General features: G+C 42.3%; 1 protein-coding gene and 1 non-coding gene across 9 annotated transcripts; both read left to right on the top strand.

Annotated features, from left to right (window-relative positions):
* The first annotated feature begins 3,765 nt into the window (after positions 1-3,765).
* Positions 3,766-15,727, top strand: Ptchd3 (patched domain containing 3). 8 transcript variants are annotated; one of them, XM_063269876.1, is made up of 5 exons: positions 4,616-5,281; positions 5,420-5,689; positions 6,515-6,636; positions 9,859-10,004; positions 13,803-15,727. In XM_063269876.1, exons 1-5 carry the CDS (start codon positions 4,736-4,738, stop codon positions 15,296-15,298), a joined length of 2,580 nt encoding a protein of 859 aa, XP_063125946.1. In that variant the 5' UTR covers positions 4,616-4,735; the 3' UTR covers positions 15,299-15,727. The 8 variants fall into 8 exon arrangements, 5 of the variants coding, with proteins under 5 accessions (XP_063125947.1, XP_063125946.1, XP_038943504.2 ...); XM_063269877.1 differs by lacking the exon at positions 13,803-15,727 and adding an exon at positions 12,850-13,760 and having other exon boundaries at positions 4,612-5,689; XR_010055257.1 differs by lacking the exon at positions 13,803-15,727 and adding an exon at positions 9,344-9,444 and having other exon boundaries at positions 4,620-5,689; positions 9,859-9,998.
* On the top strand, positions 10,635-10,778 carry LOC120095434 (small nucleolar RNA SNORA48). The gene has a single exon (XR_005490906.1). It is a non-coding gene; the product is annotated as a small nucleolar RNA SNORA48 (small nucleolar RNA).
* Positions 15,728-22,357: the final 6,630 nt, after the last annotated feature.

The raw sequence follows: 22,357 nt of genomic DNA on the forward strand, positions 1-22,357 counted from the left end.
AAACTTTGTCGGAAACCATAAGAGAAGTGGGTACAAAAAGCAAGTCTAAAACAACAACACAATTAGCTGAAAGGTTGCGCAGAAAGCAGATTGAGTTGACCACACTGTCTAGCCCTGGACATAGGATCTGAGCTTCATTAAATGTGGAGGACTGACTTTAGCCAAAGCAGTAAGACCAAGTTCTTGGTGACCTCTGCCATTTGACCTGCTTTTTCTTCATTATTGACTCCTCACATCTGTTTCTGGCCTTCAGTTGCCTTACAAAAAGAAACACCAGCTCCACTTTTTAAATGTTGGAAAATATTCATGGCAGCTGTGTCACATGGCAGCAAAGACTGAGGTGAGAAATAGAGTCTTTGGAAATTGCATTTTCAGTGAACATTTTCTGAGTCAGGACAGTGACTAGTTTTCTACAGCTTTGGTGAAAAAGAATTAACTTCTGCTTATTTTTGTTCAAGTTTCTGTTGACCGCTGTTAGAGTTCAAAGACAAACATTGTAATTCCACAGTGCAAAGTGTGGAAATTAAAAAAGAAAAGGTGAAAGAATACAAGGGAGAAAAGTAAGAAACTAGAAAAAGGTTGTAGCAGGTTGGCTAAGAGCAGGTCAAACATTAGCTACTCATCTGTAGGAGCCCAAGGTAGAACTTTTGCTACAGGACTTAGTCTAAAATATTACTGCTGTCCACCAATGGTGGTCTCCAGTATCCTTGCAATGCTTTGTGCAACTTTTCTAACTCAGAAGCATCTTAGAGAGCCCCAGCTCTTTGGGTGTGTGACACTAAATCTTCTCTGTTTGGGGTCTGTTGAATCTGGGTAAGTAGTCATCCCCCAACCCCCGCCAGAAATCCTGAATGGCATCCTCATTATGGAAAGGCTCAAGAAGTAAATAAAACAAGGCCCAGAAAGTTTTTGCTTCTATAAGGCAAAGGACACTGTCAATAGGACAAAACGTCAACCAACAGATTTGGAAAAGGTTTTTACCAACATCTAATAGAGGGCTAATATGCAATATATACAAAGAACTCAAGAAGTTAGACTCCAGAGAATCAAACTTTTAAAAAAAAATGGGCTACAGAGCTAAACAAAGAATTCTCAGTTGAGGAATATTGAATGGCTGAGAAGCACCTAAAGAAATGTTCAACATCCTTAGTCATCAGAGGAATGCAAATCAAAACAACTCTTGAGATTCCACCTCACACCAGTCAGAATAGCTAAGATCAAAAACTCAGGTGACAGCAGATGCTGGCAAGGATGTAGAGAAAGAGGAACACTCCTCCATTGTTGGTGGGATTACAGATTGGTACAGCCACTCTGGAAATCAGTCTGGAGGTTCCTCAGAAAATTGGACACTGCACTACCTGAGGACCGAGCTATACCTCTCCTGGGCATATACCCAAAAGATGCTCCAACATACAACAAAGACACATGCTCCACTATGTTCATAGCAGCCTTATTTATAATAGCCAGAAGCTGGAAGGAACCCAGATGCCCTTCAAAAGAGGAATGGATTCAAAAATATAAAACAATGACTTCATGAAATTCATAGGCAAATGGATTGAACTAGAAAATATCATCCTGAGTGAGGGGGCCAATCACAGAAAAACACACATGGTACACATTCACTGATAAGTGGATATTAGTCCAAAAGCTCGAATTACTCAAGATGCAATCCACAGACCACATGAAGCTCAAGAAGAAGGAAGACCAAAGTGCAGATGCTTCAGACCTTCTTAGAAGGGGGGGGGACAAATATACTCACAGGAGAAAATACAGAGACAAAGTGTGGAGCAGAGACTGAAGGCCATCCAGAAACTGCCCCACCTGTGGATTCATCCCATATACATTCACTAAACCTAGACAATATTGCAGATGCCAAGAAGTGTTTGCTGACAGGAGCCTGATATAGCTGTCTCCTGAGAGGCTCTGCCAGAGCCTGACAAATACAGAGGCGGATGCTCCCAGCCAACCATTGAACTGAGAATGGGGTCCCCAATAGAGGAGTTAAAGGACTGAAGGAGTTGAAAAGGTTTGCAACCCCATAAGAACAACAATATCAACCTAGCAGACCCTCCAGAGCTCCCACAGACTAAACCACCATCCCAAGAGTACACAGGGATGAACCTATGGCTCCATCTACATATGTAGCAGAGGATGGCCTTGTTGGACAACGATGGGAGGAGAGGCCCTTGGTCCTGTCAAGTCTTGATGCCCCAGGGTAGGGGAATGTCAGGGTGGGGTGGTGGGAGGGAGTGGGTGCATGGGTTAGGGAGAACCCTCATAGAAGCAGGGGGAGAGGGGATGGGATAGCAGGCTTCTGGAGGGGAAACCAAGAAAGGTGATAACATTTAAAATGTAAATTTAAAAATCCAATAAAAGAAAAAAAGATAAAGGAAACATGGAAAAAAAATAAAGTTAACATGATGTTTAGTTTTCTCATAAAGACAGCCCTGTCTAGTTTCATGTGTGTTTTTTCCCTTATATAAAATTTTTGCATGATTTTTTTAAATAAAAGCCTTATAAAAACCAAAATGACCACAACGTGTTAAAGTTGTATCTTAGGGTTTTTCTGCTGTAAACAGACACCATGGCCAAGACGACTCTTATAAAGACAACATTTAGTTGAGGGTGGCTTACAGGTTCAGAAGTTTAGTCCATTATCATCAAGTTGGGAACATGGCAGCATACAGACAGGCATGGTGCAGGAGGAACTGAGTTCTGTGACTTCATCTGCAGGCCAGTAGCAGGAGACTGACTTCCAGGCAGTAAGGATGCCCAACATCTTAATGCCCAAGCCCGCAGTGGCAGACGTACTCCAACAAGGTCACACTTCCAAATAGTGCCACTCCCTGGCTAGGCATACTCAAACTACCACAAGCTGTCTTCCCAATGTCTGCCCTAAATGAGACAACTGTTATCTGGACTCTGTAGTTATTAAATTTATTCATTTTATCTTTTGTTCTGATTTACTTTGGATGTTACTGTTAGGCATGCTTCCCTGATCGTGACTTTCATTCTATCCCTATGCATGACAGGATAAATAGTCATTCCGTGTATTAGACTTTTTCTAACTGCATTTTTGTGGTGCTTGGGATTAAGTGCTTGTACATGCTAGGAAGATACTTTACCATTAAACGATAGCCCCATTCTTTGGGTTTGATATTTTGTTTTGAAACAAAGTCCTGCTTGCCATGGTGTCCAAACTAGCCTTCAATTTACAATATACATGTCCCAACCTCCTGAATAGTTAGGGCTACTGGTGCAAACCACCGCATGTGGCATCAGCTGTAATTTATGACAAACCATAAACTGACCAGTTTAAGCAAAAGTGATAGGTACCTCCTCTTACCTATCACTGCTTCCATGCGGTAGAACAGCTGTGATGACCAACACATCTTAGCCTGCAGTTCTGGCAACAAAATTGTGGGATGATGTCATTACGCAGGTGAAGGCAGGTACAAGATAGAACGGGGCCTGTCATTGGATGAGAAGGAAGGATGGGCAGGAGAGAAGTTTGAGGGAAGAGGAGGAGAATGGAGGAAGAAAACGCCAAGAGAGCATGGAGGCAGATGTTAAGATTCCACTCTGTACCTTTAAAGGTTGTTATGAATATTCTGAAGGGATGGATGTGTACAGGGCCTTGTATGCTTAGGTGGGCAATTATATCTTATCAATTGGATCAGAGGTTTACTGTGTTGTTCTTTCCTGTAGCGATTTAAGTTTAAGAGAGAGCCTGGGCCGCCACCGTGCAGGGCCCAGTGGGGGTAAAAGACAGCCTTTTATTTTTATAATTTTACAGCAACACAAAATCAACAGAAACATACAGGAGATAGCTAGTCCTGAATGTAACTGGGTTGTTAACAGGATCTCTGTGGAAATTTCCCAAAACCCTCCCCTGACTGTCCCTGCTACTCCAGCCTCAGCCAGGCCCGAGAGTGCACGAGGCGCTGGCTGATGAAAAGTCGGTCTTTTTGGCGATGCCCCTGCTCCTGTGAGAAATGGAAGGGGTCGGATCTTTAATCTGCTAGGCCCTTCCTACATCCAGGATGGGCGCAGTAACATCTTCTGCTGTGGTGAAAACAACCGGACCGGTTCTGTTCCACGGAATCTGAAAGCGCACAAGCAGCACATTTAGGGGGAACTCTGTTGCGTCGTCTCAACACACGCGGAGGAAATAAAGCTGAAGCAACGATCCTCTGCTGCTCGTCCTTCTTTGGGTGCTGATTCATAAAGATCTCCAAATCTGTCTCGGTACAATTTTCGTTTAGATCGGAAACTGTGTAAACTTTAGATAGACAACTGTTTAAGTAGCACAAGCAGCATTTCCTCCAAGAAATGCTTATGTCCCTCTGGTTGGCACTTAAATTTGTTAGCAAAACTAGATTTAATGACCCTCACCTCAGCGTTCTGACAGCATAGCAGGGATGAGAGTAACACACACACACACACACACACACACACACACACACACACACACGACAACAAAGTAAACGCGAAGTTGTCCCGGCCACCGGGACGCCAAACTAAAAAGGTTTAATTTGTGCTCCCACCGAGGGCTTCGGTCAGTGCGGGGATAGCAGGATGGACGCTCTGTGACCCGCACCAGGAAGGTCGCCTCGCGCACGCACCTCCCAACCGTTACCTCCAACATCCGGGCACAAGAGCAGCCAACGGTCCCCGCCGGACCACTGCGGTGCACACAGCTCCGCAGCAGCTCCTCTGAACAGCCGTGGGTGACATGATCTCCTCCAAGGTGGCACCAGGAGAGGAGGAGGAGCAGCAGGAGGCACCGGCCGAGGTGGCGCCGGCTGAGGAGGAGCTGCGGGAGACGGAAGGACAACTGGAAGCCGTCCCTCCGGACGAGGCGAGCCCAAGCTGGGCCACCGGGCCGCCGTTGGAGCGCCTGCCGCCCGTGGGTCAGGAGGCCCCGCCGCCGCGCCGCTGCCACACCGACTGCCTGGAAGCCCCGCTGTCCAGCTGCTTCCTTCGCCTCGGCGCCCTCGTGGGCGCGAACCCATGGCTGTTCCTGCTCGGGCCTGTGCTGCTGACGGCGTCGCTGGGCACCGGCCTCATCTTCCTCCCGAAGGAGAAGGAGAACCTCGAGGAGCAGTACACGCCGATCGGCAGCCCGGCCAAGGCCGAGCGGCGCTTCGTGCAGAGCCACTTCAGCACCAACGACTCGTACCGCTTCTCCGCCTCCAGGACCAGCTCCGAGACCAACTTCGCGTCCATCTTGGTGGTGTCCCACAGAGACTCGCTGCTGGAGCCGGAAGCCTTCGCGGAGGTGAGCAGGCTGGACCGAGCGGTGCAGGCGCTGAAAGTCGTCCAGGAGAACGGGACGCAGATCCTGTACCCGGAGGTGTGCGCCAAGTACAGCGTCGGGTGCGTCCCGCCCAACCCTCTGCTCTTCTCGTGGCAGCAGAACTCGTCGCTGAACCTGTCGGAACTCACCTTCCCCATACACAGCGTGGCCGACCACCTCATCCACCTCGCGGGCTTCTTCGGGGGAAACGTCCTGGGCTACGCGACGACCGGAAACCGCCAGCGGCTGGTGGAGTCGCGGGCGATGCGGCTGCTGTATTACCTCAAGACGGAGGACCCCGAGGACCGCGAGCGCAGCCAGGCGTGGCTGACTCACTTCCTCGACCATTTTAACGACATGAAGAGCGACCTGGCTCTGGAAGACATAGAGGTGCCCGGAGGCTGGGGCTCGCAAGGGAGGCCAACGAGGGCAGAGACAGAGCGACCCCCGGATGGAAGCCGGGAGCTCTCTCTGCTGCGCTCGGAGGGCGTCGCATCGCAAATGCATCGGTATCGTCCGGGTCTGCAGCCTGCATCAGTCACTCCGCTTAGCATAGACGCGAATTTTCACATTCGGTGTAGGGTTTGGCTTTCCAATTAAGTCACTTGAAAATTATTTCTTTTATGTGACCCTCCTCTTGTTTCCAAGAGCCCTCAAAGCCCGTTCGTATCGAGTGAAATTAAAAGGCAAAACTTTCGAGTTCTACCACGCTGTATTAGAAGGTGGTAACTAGCCCGGCCCTTTTCAGGGCAGTTATAGGTAGGGAACCTGGCTTAGTGCTGACGTCCATGTCGTCTGACAAATTTCTGGACCAGCAATTCCAATATATAACCCCAGTGAATACTTAGCGGAAGGCCAAGTGTTTCCTAAGGAGTTACTGACGCAATTAAAATATAAGAAGCTAGCAACCTAACACGATTTATAAAACGCCACACTTTCCACAGTTGTTAAGGAGGACAGGGTTTCATAGTTATGCATAAAACTCAGTTTTGGTTTGTTTAGGTTTACGGTTAAGATTCTCACCCGATCTTAACGAAAAGGCAAAGAAATGATTTTGATTTTGAAGGAAACATTGAAAAGCATTATGCAGATTTTCTGTGAAGAAGCAAATGTCCCACTTTTTACACTGCCCATCAAGCTGAAGCATCTGGTATGCTTGTACTTTTGACAGAATCTGTAATCTGAATTTATTTCCTGGGCATGTTTTTGTTGCAGGTGGTCTACTTTACATCCCTTTCCAGACAGTTGGAGTTTGAGGCAACCTCCAAGACTGTGATTCCTCTGTTTCACTTGGCATACATTTTAATCATACTATTTGCAGTTGTATCATGCTCCAGGTAAAACTATTCTTTTTTACTTATTATTTCATAGTAAACATATTGTGATAGAACATACACACTTTACAATATTTCATTTATGTGAACAATTTGGTAATATTAATTATATCCATACTGTTTATCCAACACAACTATCTGCTTCACAAGTTTTTCCCATCATTATTAACAGATACTCCATATTCATTATGCAATAACCTAATTCCTCTCCCTGAGACCCAGACAAACTTTATTCTACTTTCTATCTCTGAATTTGCTGACTTTCCCTTTCCGCTCTTATAGGTTACTCAGTCTAAGGCATTTGTTATAGAAAGCAGAACAGATGAAGAAACTTCTGTTTTAGTTCTATTTTCTTTCCTAGTTTTACAGATTTCAAATTATTGAGTTTTTCTCTTTTAAACTGGGTATCTATTGTCAAATATTTGCCTTGTCACTTCATTCCATAAGTTAGTGTTGTATTAGTTACTTTTCATAATACATGGTGATAGAAACCATGACTAAAAGAAAGTTAAAGAAGAAAGAATTCATTTTGGCTTGTTTCTTGAGGGATACAGTTGATCATTAAGCAGGGAGCTGATTGATCATGTTTCATCCACATTTCCACATCTGTGGGAACAGAGAGTGAGGCTACAAACCTCAGAGCTGGTCCCAGTGATGATGCACTTTCTCTAGCAAGGCTCTACCACCTAAAGCTTACATAACTTTCTCAAAACAGTACCAAGTGTTAAGGAGCTGAGGACCAAGTATTCAAACACATAAGCCTATGGGGGACATATTTCATTCAAACTAACACTTTCTGTCCCTGATCCCAATAGGCTCATGGCCATCTTTTTTTTTTTTTCCGGAGCTGAGGACCGAACCCAGGGCCTTGTGCTTGCTAGGCAAGCGCTCTACCACTGAGCTAAATCCCAACCCCTTGGCTCATGCATCTAGTCCAACTTTAAATATTCCCACAGTAATAACTAGATAAAACCAGTTAAGAGCACTTGCTGCTCTTGCAGAATACCTGGGTTCAGTTCCCAGCACCCCTCATGGTGACCAACAACTGCTTATAACTCCAGTTCTAGTTGACCCAACCCCCCTTCTCGTGACCACAACTGGGACAAGATTATACACGTAAAATCAAACTTACAAATCTTTTATTTAAAGTCCTCATAGTTTTAACTTTTAGCACTGTTAAAAAGCCAAAGCCTCATCTGAGACTTGAGTTAATTCCCTGTGATTCTCTGTTAAAAAAATAAATTATATACTTCCCTTATAAAATGGGCCTGAATACACATTACCCTTCCACAAAGGAGGCATGAGGACATAGTAAGGGAATAGTAAAGGGAAGGAAGACTGAAACCCAGAAGTGCAAACACAGAACTTCATAGCTGTATGTCTGGAACTTCTGTTTCAATGGTCTTAGATGCCTCAGCCATTATAGCTGTGTTGCCTGTAGTCCCTCTCTTGGGCTGCTTCCCTTCTCTGTGTGCAGTTCTCCTTGGATATATGTCTCCCAGTTTTGACATCTTCGACATGTTAGGATCTCAATTACATTCACCTTTATAGCATCACACAATGGACTTTCAGGCATACATTGCTTGGCCTCAATGAAAGACACATCCCTAGAGCTTTCTGCAAAACCCAGCTGGATAGACTGAGGATCTTTCAGTGGCTTGGCTGCTGAGTCGCCTCTCCTAGCAGGTCTATGACAATCTTACAAGGCTTTGCTTTCCCAGATGTTTCTGGAGTCACCTCCTCTTCCTGGAATGAGAACAGGTAAAGAAATTGTTACCTTTTTCATATGTGATCAATGTCATTGAATTCCTAGTTGTCATACTCATATTTAGGGTCTAACCTATTTTCTTTTCCCTATAATATATTTGTAAAGGTAGGTATCAGTCATTGTTTTGAAGCACTTTATAGCAAGTAAAGCCTAAAACCTGGAGTGTATTGTAAGATTTTAAAATGTGTGTTAGGGCAGCGAGATGCTTTAGAGAATTTTGTGTTTCTCATGCAGAGGAGCCATGCTTAGTTCCCAGAACTCTGTTGGTGGCTTATAACAAGACAGCCTCCCTGACTGCTGCAGGGTTAGGGTTAGGGTTAGATGGATGTTACCCTTATACAGATATGCATTGCGACCTGTGGGATGATAAGGCATAGATAGTGTCATACTTTAAACATGTCCTGTATTTATCTTCTTTTCTGTTCTTTTGACAAAAAAAATAGGTTGGTCATTCAGAATGTGTTGTGTTCAACTTTTTCTTTTTTCAAATTATCAACCTTTCTATAAAGCCCATATCAGAAAGACATAAGCATCACAAAAATCATTTAAAACAATGTTTTCATACTTTTAGCTGCAACACTCACTGAGCTAATTTGAAATTGCAGACTATGTATACTATGTTTATATCTTGAAGTCGGGGGTTGGAGGAATAAAAAACTGGATACATGCTCCGTTTCAGTTTGTCCTTGGCTGTGGTTTGAATGAGTCCTGGTTCATGTGTTAGAAAGTTGGTTTTCAAGTATTGTGATATTGGGAGATTTTAAGAAGCAAGATCTATGAAAAGCAGTAGGTCACTTTTCATAGAGTAGGGGATGCTGCTCTCAGAAAGTTCTCATGGGACCCCCATTATTTCCCAAAACAGGAAGTTGTTATGAAAACAGCAAGCCTGGATCCTAAATCTATCAATTTTCCTATATTTCCTTTTGTTTTTTCTCTCTTAAGCATTCCCACCACAATGACAAGTACCATGTTATAACACAGTGAAAGAAGCCCTTGCAAAGATGCTGCATCATCCTATTGGACCTTCAGAATTGTGAACTTAAGTAAATGCTTTTCTTTTTATAAAGTATCCAGCCACAGGTATTTTGCCATAACAACCGAAGATGAGCCAAGCCACCACCTATTACCTACTGTATTTCATCCATACCCAAGTCAGAGTTAAGCATTTGTAGTGCTTAGCAAATTTCTATTCTGAAATGGTAGTCAGTGGATTAGTGCTCAAATAGTTACATAAAAATCACCCAGGAACGTTTGTAGATTCCCCACTTCATTGTCCCCACTATTTCTTTGTGAGTTGTTAATGTAATGGTGTCTGTTAGTTTAAGGTCTCTGGCAGAAAGCTATGGAAATTGTCAGCCCAAAGACTTCTGCCTAGGTGTCTAAGTCAACAACCAATTAGTAGGATTTCAATCTGGAAGCCACCATCATAAGTTCTTATTTTCCCTCTAAATTTACAGGTTGGACTGTATAAGAAACAAAATGTGGGTTGCAGTCTTTGGAGTGTTTTCTGTCGCCATGTCAGTGGTGAGTGGCTTTGGCCTGATGCTGCACATTGGGGTCCCATTTGTGATCATAGTTGCAAACTCACCATTTCTTATTCTTGGTGAGTAAAACAAATTATGAAGCCATGTTAAATCTATAGATATGTTCAGTGGATAAGGGAATGCATTGTGTTTAGCTGGCTCAAACAACAGAAAGAACAAATTATCTGTCTTCAGAGTTGGAAAAATATAGTGCCCTAGACAAATAGAGATGGCCATTCATTCACACATAGAAAACAAAATAGAAACCCCAGAAAACACAAGATGAAATATATCAAGGGATACACACTAATCTAAAAAAAACAAAACAAGTGTTCTTTTTTTCTTGATTAATCAGTACTGGTGAGATCATTTTGGAATGTTGTGCATAAATGAAAACTCTCTAGATTCTGCTGTAGGAAAAGTATAAATTGGTTTGCATTCCTCCAAGTTTGGAGCAAATCAAAGACTTAAAAGGGGAGAACTACAGACAAGCAATTTCACTTCTAAAAATTTATCTGATAAATGTAATTAATTATAAGTAGAATAAATGTTGGTGTGTTTTGAATAAGAAAATATTAAGAGCAACCTGATCCCATATCAATGTGGAATTTGTCAGATCAGACATATTGAAATGTTGAAACATATTTAACCTTTTAAAAGACAAATATAATTGAATGAAAATTTCTCATTATAAAACAACTTACCTCCCCCGCCCCGGCATTGGGTAAAGAGACATTGGTGGTGGTGGTGGTGTTCTTATATCAGTCAGGGGCAGGGCAGATGGCAGTCCTTTGTTCATCATAGCTTGATGCTTAGTTTGGTGGCCAAAGCTGTTTTATGCCTAGGACACATAAACTCAGATCAAATCCAGGCAGCACGGTGTGGAAGGAGGACGACTGAGACCTGCATTCAGCCATGCCATCCAAAGATCTGCCCTCTGTTGCACCTCACAAGCAGGCCATAAACATCCACTTGCTGGAGGATGTCACCCAGGGTCCCACCAGCCATGTGGCCAGACTATAGTAGGAGCCACCACAATGTACAAGTATATGGTGGACAGATGAGAAAGAGAAGTGGAGCAGCTTGAGCATCATGACAAGAGGCAGAGCTGGAGACTTGATGGTGGAGAGGAATAGCCTGTTGGGAGTGGCCAGCCCTGCCACCAGGGGTCATGGTAAAATCCCAACTCAAGCTGCTGCTGAGATGAGGGCCATTTCTGGGTCCTTGACTATGCAGCAGCATGGATCAATGTCAATGTCCACGGCTCATATAACGAGTAGAGAACATGGGGATGTTGTTAGTTGTGGCAGCCACTGGAGGCCACATGGATGTCCAGAGGCTGTGCAGAACTGGCCTGCCCCTCACTGACTGCAGCATTCTGGATAGCTGGTCCCATCTCTCACCAGCTGCTGCACTTGGGAGAGTGGGCCCTGTGCCCTGATGGGAAGCACAGTGGAGCTGGCCCTGGAGACATGGAGTGTAGGTGAGCCAGCCTCAAGGGCATATGCCCAGGAGAACTGACCCTGTCTACTATTGATGTGGCATCGGGTGGCCTAGCAGGAGCAGGACTAGAGAGCTCACCATGGTGGTGTGGATAAGAAAGAGCTGGACCACTGACTAGCTCAGCTGCCACCCAGGGCTCTGAGTTGGCCAACCCCAAAATCAATATCATCTATAAGTGGTTGGGATGCCTGAAAGTACAAGTCCTGCTGATCCAAAACTGCAGGATCTCCATGACACAGGGCAACAACAGGATAACCAGGAGGAGACCTGGTGAGAATCCAGTATTGATGGTGTCACAGAAACCAGAGATCTCAACCAGACCAATGATTTGTTGCAATCAAAGTTTACAAATGAAAATGTGTGGACAGAGGGATATACTGTGGGACACACTGTGACACACTACAGAGTCCATGATCATGTTTTCTATGATTTCTGGTTTTTGTTTGGTGTTTGTGTATTTTTAATTGGGGCAGTGGAGTTGCAAGGCCAAATGGCAGGTATGAGAGGATGGGGAGATGAACAAGAATGGGGTGCATGACATGAAACAAAGAATAAAAGTTAAATGGAAATAGAATAATATTTACATAGAACAAATTCTATAAAATTTTTTAAAATGTTTTTCAGGATTATCCTTGAAAGGGAGATTATAGTGTTCTTTTTTATGCTGTTTTTGGAATTTATTTTAGAGTAAGAATACACACCCATACACTCATCAAACTATGCAATTTGAGAAAAATGTTTTCCCTGAAAATAGTAAATGGTTTTGTATTGTACATCAATTTAGCCTTGTTTTTCAGAGCACACCCTCATTTATGTACAGTCAGTGTGCCCACAGCTGTAGTTGGTGATTTTCTTCCCAGCCACTTTGTTCCCTGAAATAGTGACTCTGAGACTTAATATCTCATTAATAAATAAGCCATAAGCTTTGGCTCTCTCCCTGAGTAGCTCATATCGCAATAATCCAGTTTATTCTAGGCTACTTTCTTCCACTGGTTCATTACCTCTTCTCAGGTTTATGTGTCAGTTTCTTCCAGTGTTTGGAATCTCCCACACCTGACTATTTCCCAGAATCCCAAGCTCCTCTGCTGGAACTCCCACCTCCTATTTCCTGCCTCAGCTCATTGGCCTTAGGTTTGTTTTTAATTGACACAAGATGGCTTCCATAAGGTTCAAGAGTTTCTCTTTCCACACAGACATCAATAACTATAGTTAAGGGAGATGTGTTTACTACAAGCCAGTCTGTATTCACTGTATTTGCACAGTTTGTATCCACAGGAGTGTGTGAATAGATTTGTATATGCATTTCAGCAACTTAAGAACTGTGAGGAGAATTTCTGAATAAAATAATAGTTCTTAAACACCTAAGAAACCAATGCATCCCATTCTTGGTCCTCAGTGTCTCTAATTGTTTCCCTTGTTCAGCTGGAGACTTGAGAGCTGCTAGTCATGTGGTGCCACCATACAGTCTATGACACTTCCTCTATCTTTGTGAAAATTTTGTATCTTTCCACCTCAGTCATGAGCATGAATATCTGAACTACAGGCCAGCTTATGAGTCCCAGTATCTCCCCAACCCTAACTTGTACTCTATGAAAAAGAGTAACGATCAGCATTGCAGTTCCAAGACTCACTGTAAAATACATTTGGGAATAAAAACACAAGTACATGCAGTCTCAACTGTAGTCTAAAATGAATTCATTGGTGGTAGGACTGGACTGTCTAGTCTCCTTCCTTCTATGTCTCCATTCTTTTTTGACATTAGTAATGTCAAAGCTCTCTCACATTCTTCAGTTCTGTTTCAAGCCAATCATGAAATTGCATCATGGAAAGGGTTTTGAAGATCTCAGTTTTGCACAACCCTCTCATCTCAAGACCAATGAAACCTTGTGTCCACCACATGCTGGGTGTCCAATAGAGACCAGCAGGGATAGTGTACGCCTGGGTGTATTTCTAGAGAGCAGGTGCTATAATACAAGTGGCACTACTTACATGGCCTGATGCTACCTATAAACACACTTGCCAGTTTGCATTTCAAGTAATGTTTGATAGACATATTTGTATATTGGTTGAAATGGCTTGTGTGATCAAAGATAGGTTGCTGATACTGCTTCAACTAGTATGAAATGGGCATCAGGTAGGTGTCCTCGGTTTATCATGAAGACCCCTGGTTACACAGAGTGTGCTGTGCACAAACAGCAGGTGTGTACAGAGCTAAGACTTCTAACAGAGGAATGAGTGACAAATTCTGATATAAACTCAGAAACAGCCTGAGCAAACAGTGTTTAAGCAGAGATTTGCAAACAGCCAATAGAAAATGTCCAGTGTTTTAACTTGTATATTATTAATATACTTGAACATCTGTTCTTTTGTTATAGGTGTTGGAGTTGATGACATGTTTATCATGATTTCTGCCTGGCAGAAGACCAGCCTCACGGAGAGCGTAAGCGAACGACTCTCCAATTCTTACTCAAAGGTGGCAGTGTCCATTACAATCACCACCATCACCAATGTCCTTGCTTTCTATACGGGAATCACCAGCTCTTTCAGATCCGTGCAGTATTTTTGTATCTATACGGGAACAACCCTGCTCTTCTGCTATTTTTATAGCATCACCTGTTTTGGAGCAATTATGGCTCTGGATGGTAAAAGAGAAGTTGTGTGGTCGCGCTGGCTGGAAAAGCCAGACCAAAAATATTCCTCATTTAAAAAGTTCTGCTGTGTCCCATTCGGTTCGTTTCCAGATGAACACGGAGATGATAACCATCCCATGAATTTGTTCTTTAGAGACTATTTTGGTCCTTTTCTCACAACTTCCAAAGCCAAGTTTATTGTGGTGCTAATATACATTTTCTACATCATCAGCAGTATATATGGGTGCTTCCAAGTGCAAGAAGGGTTAGATCTTCGCAACCTGGCAAGTGATGATTCCTATATCACACCCTACTTTAATGTCGAGGAAGACTACTTTTCAGATTATGGTCCAAGAGTTATGGTCATTGTTACAGAAACTGTCAACTACTGGGATAAAGATGTAAGACAGAAACTGGACAAATGTATGACACAATTTGAACAAAATGAGTATGTAGATAAAAATCTCACAGAGTTTTGGTTGGAGGCATATATGCAGTATATGAATAACACTGGAAATAATCCTAATGACAAGAATACCTTTATGAATAATATTGCAGGCTTTTTAAACTTTTTCCCTGTTTTTACATATGATATTAATGTCTCCTCATCAAATGAAATCACTTCTTCACGAGGCTTTATCCAAACCATAGATGTTTCATCCTCTAGCAATAAGAAAAGAATGTTACTAAAGTTGCGAGGCATAGCTGAAAACTGTGAGGTTCCCTTGATGGTATATAACCAGGCATTCATCTATTTTGATCAGTATGCTGCGATAATAGAGAATACTGTTCGAAATGTCATGATTGCATCAACAGCTATGTTCATCGTTTCCTTACTGCTGATCCCTCACCCAGTGTGTTCCCTGTGGGTCACCTTTGCTATTGCTTCTGTGATTGTGGGAGTGACAGGTTTTATGGCATTCTGGAATGTTAATCTTGATTCCATATCCATGATTAATCTTGTTATTTGTATAGGGTTTTCTTTTGATTTTTCTGCACACATCTCCTATGCATTTGTTTCCAGTAATGAGCCTTCAGTCAACAAGAAGTCTATTGAGGCATTATACTTGTTAGGTTACCCAGTGTTGCAAAGTGCAATTTCAACGATAATAGGGGTGTGTGTTTTGGCTGCAGCTAAAGCCTACATCTTCAGAACTTTTTTTAAGATTATGTTTCTTGTTATGTTTTTCGGGGCTGCCCATGGCCTAATTTTTATTCCAGTATTCTTAACCTTTTTTTGAAAGTTTGTTTGAATACACAGTAACAAATAACCCTAACCAGTTATATAATTCTTGATGGCCTGAATCCAGTCTAATTACAAAATGCACTAATTAAGGCTAGTCAGTAGAAAAAGATAGAAATGAAATTAGAAGAGGGTTATGGGGTAAGAAGAAGCAGGGATAAGGATAGGAGGGAAGGGAGGGTCATGTGGGATGTAAACAAGGCACATTGTATACATGTATGAAAATGTCTCAATGAAAACCGTAAATTTGTCCAATTGGTATATGATAAAATATGAATGATTAATGTATAAGTGAAAACATAGAAAATGTTAAAAAATAAAAATAGTCACTATCTAAAGACATTTCCTTGATGTGGAAGTCCCATATTAAATTGTTCTTTAACATATTCTGCAAAAAAATTAAAATTTCTTTACCAAATTAGGAAAAGTGTTATGTTTATTTTAACATCTACAGTAAGTCTTCGATTCTCTATTGCTGTAGTAAAGACCATGATGAAAATCAAGTTTGGTGGTGGGAGGATGGGACTGGGAGGAGATGAAGGGAGAGGAATATAACTGGATGGGGAAGTGAATAAATTGCCTGGGGCCATACAGGAGGAATGACAGGGCTTTAGAACTCATAGGAGGGGCATGGCCCAGAGGACTCCATGTTCTGAGGACTTCGTGCTGTTATGCAGTTTTGCTCTGCTTGTTGCCTTCATATCCCTCTTAATCTAAGAATTGTATGGAAACTCTAAGGGGGCTTCCAGCCCCTCACTGGGCACTGTCACTGGCACTCAACAATAATGCTTGACCTCTTGATTCAGGCATTGCTGCTGGAGCAGACTAATGATTCAGTCACCACCTTAGTAAAGAACTTTGGAGATGTAGTTCGTCAGCAGTGACCTTAGAAAGCATTTGGAAAATAAAATTGTTGATGAATCTAGGTTAAGATGTTTTTGCTACAGGCTCTGATGTATAAAATCTCAGCTGTTGTATGCTGCCTGGATGGTGATCCAGTGTCTGAGAGATCTTGGAGGTCCAGGTTAATTGAGACTGCTGGTCCTCCTACAGGGTTGCCCTCCTCCTCAGCTCCCTCCAGCTTTTCCCTAATTCCACCACAGGGGTCAGCAGCTTCTGTCCATTTGGGTGCACAAATCTGCATCTGACTCTTTCAGCTGCTTGTTGGCAGTCATGATAGGCCCTTTTGTGAAATGCCCCACAGCCTCAGTAATGGTGTCAGGTCTTAGGGCCTCCCCTTGAGCTGGATCCCACTCTGGACCTGTCGCTGTACCTTCTTTTCTTCAGGCTCTTCTCCATTTGCATCCTGCATTTCTTTCAGACAGAATTATGAGATGAGGCCTCCAACATATATACAGCAGAGGACTCCCAGGTCCGAGTTAGTCAGAGAAGATGCACCTAACCCTCAAGAGACTGGAGGCCCTAGGAAGTTTAGAGATCTGGTGGGATGGGTGTGGTGGGGACATCTCTGTGGAGACTGGGGTTGGGGGAACAGGGAGGAGGTATGGGATATAGAACAGATGGGGTGGACCAGGAAGGGAATAAAATCTGGAGTATAAAAATAAAAAAAATCCCACTAAAATCAGGGACTAGACAAGGCTGCCCACTCTCCCTACTTATTCAATATAGTTCTCGAAGTCCTAGCCAGTGCAATCAGACAATGAAAGGAAGTTAAAGGGATACAAATTGGAAAGAAAGAAGTCAAAATATCACTATTTGCAGATGATATGATAGTATACTTAAGTGACCCCAAAAGTTCCACCAGAGAACTAGGAAGCCTGATAAACAACTTCAGCAAAATGGCTGGGTATAAAATTAACTGAAATCAGTAGGCTTCCTCAAAGAATAAACAGGCTGAGACAGAAATTAGGGAAATGACACCCTTCACAATAGTCTCAAATAATTCGGTGTGACTTTAAACAAGTGAAAGATCTGTATGACAAGAACGTCAAGTTTCCGAAGAAAGAAATTGAAGATCTCAGAAGACGGAAAGACCTCCCATGCTCATGGATTGGCAGGATTACTATAGTAAAAACAGCCATTTTGCCAAAAGCAATTTACAGATTCAATGCAATCCCCATCAAAATCCCAACTCAATTCTTCACAGAGATAGAGCAATTTGCAAATTCATCTGGAATAAAAAAAAACCCAGGATTGCAAAAACTATACTCAACAATAAAAGAACTTGGGGAATCACCATCCCTGACCTCAAGCAGTATTAACAGAGCAATAGTAATAAAAACTGTATGGTATTGGTACAAAGACAGATCAGTGGAATAGAATTGAAGACCCAGAAATGAACCCACACGCCTATGGTCACTTGATCTTTGACAAAGGAGCTAAAGCCATCCAGTGGGAAAAAAGACAGCATTTTCAACAAATGGTGCTGGATCAACTGGAGGTGAGCATGTAGAAGAATGCAAATCAATCCATTCTTATCGCCCTGTACAAAGCTTAAGTCCAAATGGATCAAGGACCTCCACTTCAAACCAGATACACTCAAACTAATAGAAAAAGTGGGGAAGAGTCTTGAACACATGGGCACAAGGGAAAATTTCCTGAACAAAACACCAATGGCTTATGCTCTAAGATCAAGAATTAACAAATGGGACCTCATAAAACTGCAAAGCTTCTGTAAGACAAAGGACACTGTCATTAGGAGAAAATGGCAACCAACAGATTGGGAAAAGATCTTTACCAATCCTACGTCTGATAGAGGGCTATTGTCCAAAATATACAAAGAACTCAAGAAGTTAGATTGCAAAAAGCCAAATACCCTATTTTTTAGAGTTAAAGAATTCTCAGCTGAGGAATATCGAATGGCTGAGAAGTAACTAAAGAAATCTTCAACATCCTTAGTCATCAGGAAAATGCAAATCAAAACCACCCTGAAATTCCACCTCACACCAGTCAGGCTAAGGTCAAAAATTCAGGTGACAACAGATGCTGGCGAGGATGTGGAGAAAGAGGAACACTCCTCCACTGCTGGTGGGATTGCAGACTGGTACAACTACTCTGGAAATCAGTATGGAGGTTCCTCAGAAAATTGGACATTGCGCTACCTGAGGACCCAGCTGTACCCCTCTCGGGCATATACCCAAAAGATGGTCTAACATATAATAAGGACACATGCTCCACCATGTTCATAGCAGCCTTATTTATAATAGTCAGAAGCTGGAAAGAACCCAGATGCCCTGCAAGAGAGGAATGGATACAGAAAATGTGGTACATCTGTATAGTGGAGTACTATTCAGCTATCAAAAACAATGGCTTCATGAAATTCATAGGCAAATAGATTGAACTAGAAAATATCATTCTGAGTGAGGTAACCCAATCACAGAAAAACACATGTGGTAAGCACTCACTGATAAGTGGATATTAGTCCAAAAGCTTGAATTACCCAAGATATAATCCACAGACCACATGAAGCTCAAGAAGAAGGACGACCAAAGTGTGGATGCAAGTGCGGATGCTTCACTCCTTAAAAGGGGGAACAAAAATATTCATAGGTGGGAATATGGAGGCAAAGTTTGGAGCAGAGACTGAAGGAAGGGCCATTCAGAGCCTGCCCCACAGGTGGCCCATCCATATACAGTCACCAAAACTAGATAAGATTGATGAAGCTAAGAAGTGCATGCTGACAGGAACCGGGTATAGATTTCTCCTGAGAGACACAGCCAGAGCATGTCAAATACAGAGCCAAATGCTAGCAGCAAATCACTGAACTGAGAATGGGACCCCCATTGGAGGAATTAGAGGAAGGATCGAAAGAGCTGAAGGTGGCTTGCAACCCTATAAGAACAGCAATGCCAACCAACCAGAACTCCCAGGGACTAAACCACTACCCAAAGATTATACATAGACTGACCCAGGGCACCAACTGCATGTGTAGCAGAGGATGGCCTTGTTAGGCACCAATGAAAGGAAAAGCCCTTGGTCCTGCCAAGGTTGGATCCCCAGTGTAAGGGAATGTCAGGGGGGGGAGGTAAGGGGGTGGGTGGAGAGGGGAACACCCTTATAGAAGAAGGGGACGGGGAGGTGATAGGGGGCTTATGGACAGGAAACCAGGAAAGGGAATAACATTTGAAACATAAATAAATATCTAAAATAAATAAATAAATAAATAAATAAATAAATAAATAAATAAATATCTTAAGGAACAATTTGAAGTTCAGAAGGGCATACTCTAGACAGTTAAGCCAAGGACTTTTTTAAAGTTAGGGGACAGGAACAATGGTAGCACTGGCCGACCTGACTCACTAAGGCTGAACTAATGATGGTTGATTTCTAACACCCATTTTTGCTGTCAGCTTCCTGATATGATTTAATAAAAATTGCTGATGAGTAGATATACATTCTGAGGATTTAAAATTTATGTTACTGACCTTTATATAAAAGTTTAGATTTGTGATTGCTTTAAGTCTCTTATGATATTACTTTTAAAGATTAAATAATAAAATAATCTTTTCTTTGTAAGCACAAACTGCTGCCTGCCAGTAAAGGTAACTGAGAAAACTAAGCTGCTTGCTCATACTTTGTTAATCTACAACAAATTGCTTAGTTATGAATGTACGTGGGTTCTTGGGAATAATTTCTTTTCTTTTTTTTTTTTTTCTTTTTTTCAGAGCTGGGGACCGAACCCAGGGCCTTGCGCTCGCTAGGCAAGCGCTCTACCACTGAGCTAAATCCCCAACCCCAATTTATTTTCTTTACCTGTACTACATAATGTTATTTCTTGTAAAGCTATTGAGAAACACACTTCTTTCATAGTTATTTACTAGAAGAAAAATGCAATCACTTTTTAATCTTATACTGCTTGAAAGGTTTTTCTGGAATATATAAGCTATGGGAGAAAAAAACCAAGTTGTTGGAACTTTGTTCCATCCACTGACTAGGTATTTGTATTTATATATATATATATATATATATATATATATATATATATATATATGTTTACAGAGCATGAGGGTTCTATAGCTAAAAGACTTAGAATTTAATGTGATCTCTGACCAATAGCATAGAGGTCAGCTGGTCATAAAGTACATGTGACATCTCCCCTAAGGATGGGTAACAGTGCAGGAGATAAAGAGTCTGAGATAATCATTCTTGGGAATTTGGGTAAGGTCTGCCTCTCTAGCAATAGGTAGGAGCGATTTGCCTCCACAGATAGCTCTAGGTCATTAATAAAATCCACTCTCAGCCTTTTGGATAGAATGCGATTTACTTTATTGAGAAGAGGTCCCTGTGTGTTTGACATTCCTAATTTCCCTAATGATCTTTGGGTACAAGAACCTTTGTGTTTGCAACAAAGTGTTGTACATCACTCCTGCAAGTAGAAGAATTAGCCTCAGGCAAAGATGAGCTCCCTATTGGGCCATGCAATGCAAAATTGTTAGTCCTGAAACCACATGCACGCTACTAACGGAAACGGACCCAGCCAGTTTTATTCATGTATTTGAACATATTTATTCACACATACTTGACAAGAAATTGGGTGAGAAGAATTTGGGGAAAGAAGGACATAGGATGAAAAGGGGAAAGTGATGTAGTATATTTTAATTAAAATGTATAAAAATAAATTTTAAATAAAAAGTAGCTCAGAGGTTAAGATCAGTTTGGTGTTGTTATTGAAGATCAAGCTTCCATTCCCAGAAACCCTGTAGTAGTTAACCATTTGCTGGGCCTCCAGTCCTAGGCATCTCCCACCTTCTTCCCTCTGTTGGTACTGCCCACAGACACATGCAGGCAAACACCCATGTGTGTATATAATGAAAATAAAGCCTAAAAACCAGAATTCTGTATAGTGATGTCTCAGCCCTGAGACAGACAGAATACGGACAGAGCTAATTAAAACGGAGGCTTTCTGGTCCTGTGGCCTTCCTCTGAGCCAGCCTGCTCACCGTGAGGTTAGAATAGCTCAGCAAATCTGTTCAGACAGGTGAGCTTTCTGAATTTGTGTTCCCTGTCCTCTGTATATGTGAGAATTGTGGCATTGACACATCTGTTAGATCATACGTAGACCAATCATAACAGCCAGCAGTCTACTTTTTCAGTGGCATTTACTGGATTTTCAGCTAAGTCATATGTATATGACTTTGAACTAAGAATACCCTTAAATATCACTGCTTTGACATTGTGACAACGTTCAAGAGAGGATTTAACTGAGCATGCATGTGTAGGAGCAGCAATACCTCTGTGCAAATGTATCCAGACTCTCTCCATAATCCCAGTGACTCCTACTTTAAAGAAAGGCATTGTTTTGGAAACAATTCCCATGCTTTCCTTTCCTGCTACTGGAAGTGAAGGGGCAGGGTATCTTTCTCAGTTCTCCTGTCTTGGCTGATGTGATGGCTATTCTTGGTAGTCAAACTGACTACATATGGAACTAACTAAAACGGAAAGGATTTGGACGCTGTGTGGGAATTTTTCTCAGTTGTCGCTTTTGAAGTGAGAAATCCCTTCTTTAACCTGGATTTTCTGAGGCGGTGAAAAGCACCTTTAATTGGCAACCCACATATAAAAAAGATACTTAGTGGTAGCTTTTTCTCTCTGTCTGCTTGTCCTACGTCTGGCTGGCAAGTTTTTAGTTGTAGTAGTGGTGTTGGGGGAGGGGGTGTTTTGTTTTTGTTCAAGGTTTGCTTGTTTTACTGGCATTAGAGCCCACATCTCTGGAATTGTCATAGATACTGAGACCAACTGAGACACAGAGCAACTTATACTGAGCTACTGCAGGATTCTGCCACTTGCCATTGGTGGACAGCCATTGTTAGACCAGTTAGATCACAGTCTGTGAGCCATTCTAGTAAACCCATTTTCTTCACACAGACTCATTCTATCAGTTCTGTTCATCTAGAGAAGCTTCACTAATACGGTTGTGAGGGTTTTTATGTTTTTTACTTTCCCACGGGAGAAGATGTGACAGCTGGAAAAGTGCTCCTCAGTGTTTGTCACTGAGTCCTGCTTTTCTCCAAGGCTTGTCTCATACCTACCTGGCGAGAAGTAGCTGCAGTTTATCTGAACTCAGCATGAAGCCACAAACAGAACTCTTGTTTCCTAA

Source organism: Rattus norvegicus, chromosome 10, assembly GCF_036323735.1.
Source record: "Rattus norvegicus strain BN/NHsdMcwi chromosome 10, GRCr8, whole genome shotgun sequence".
Taxonomy (NCBI): Eukaryota; Metazoa; Chordata; class Mammalia; order Rodentia; family Muridae; genus Rattus; species Rattus norvegicus.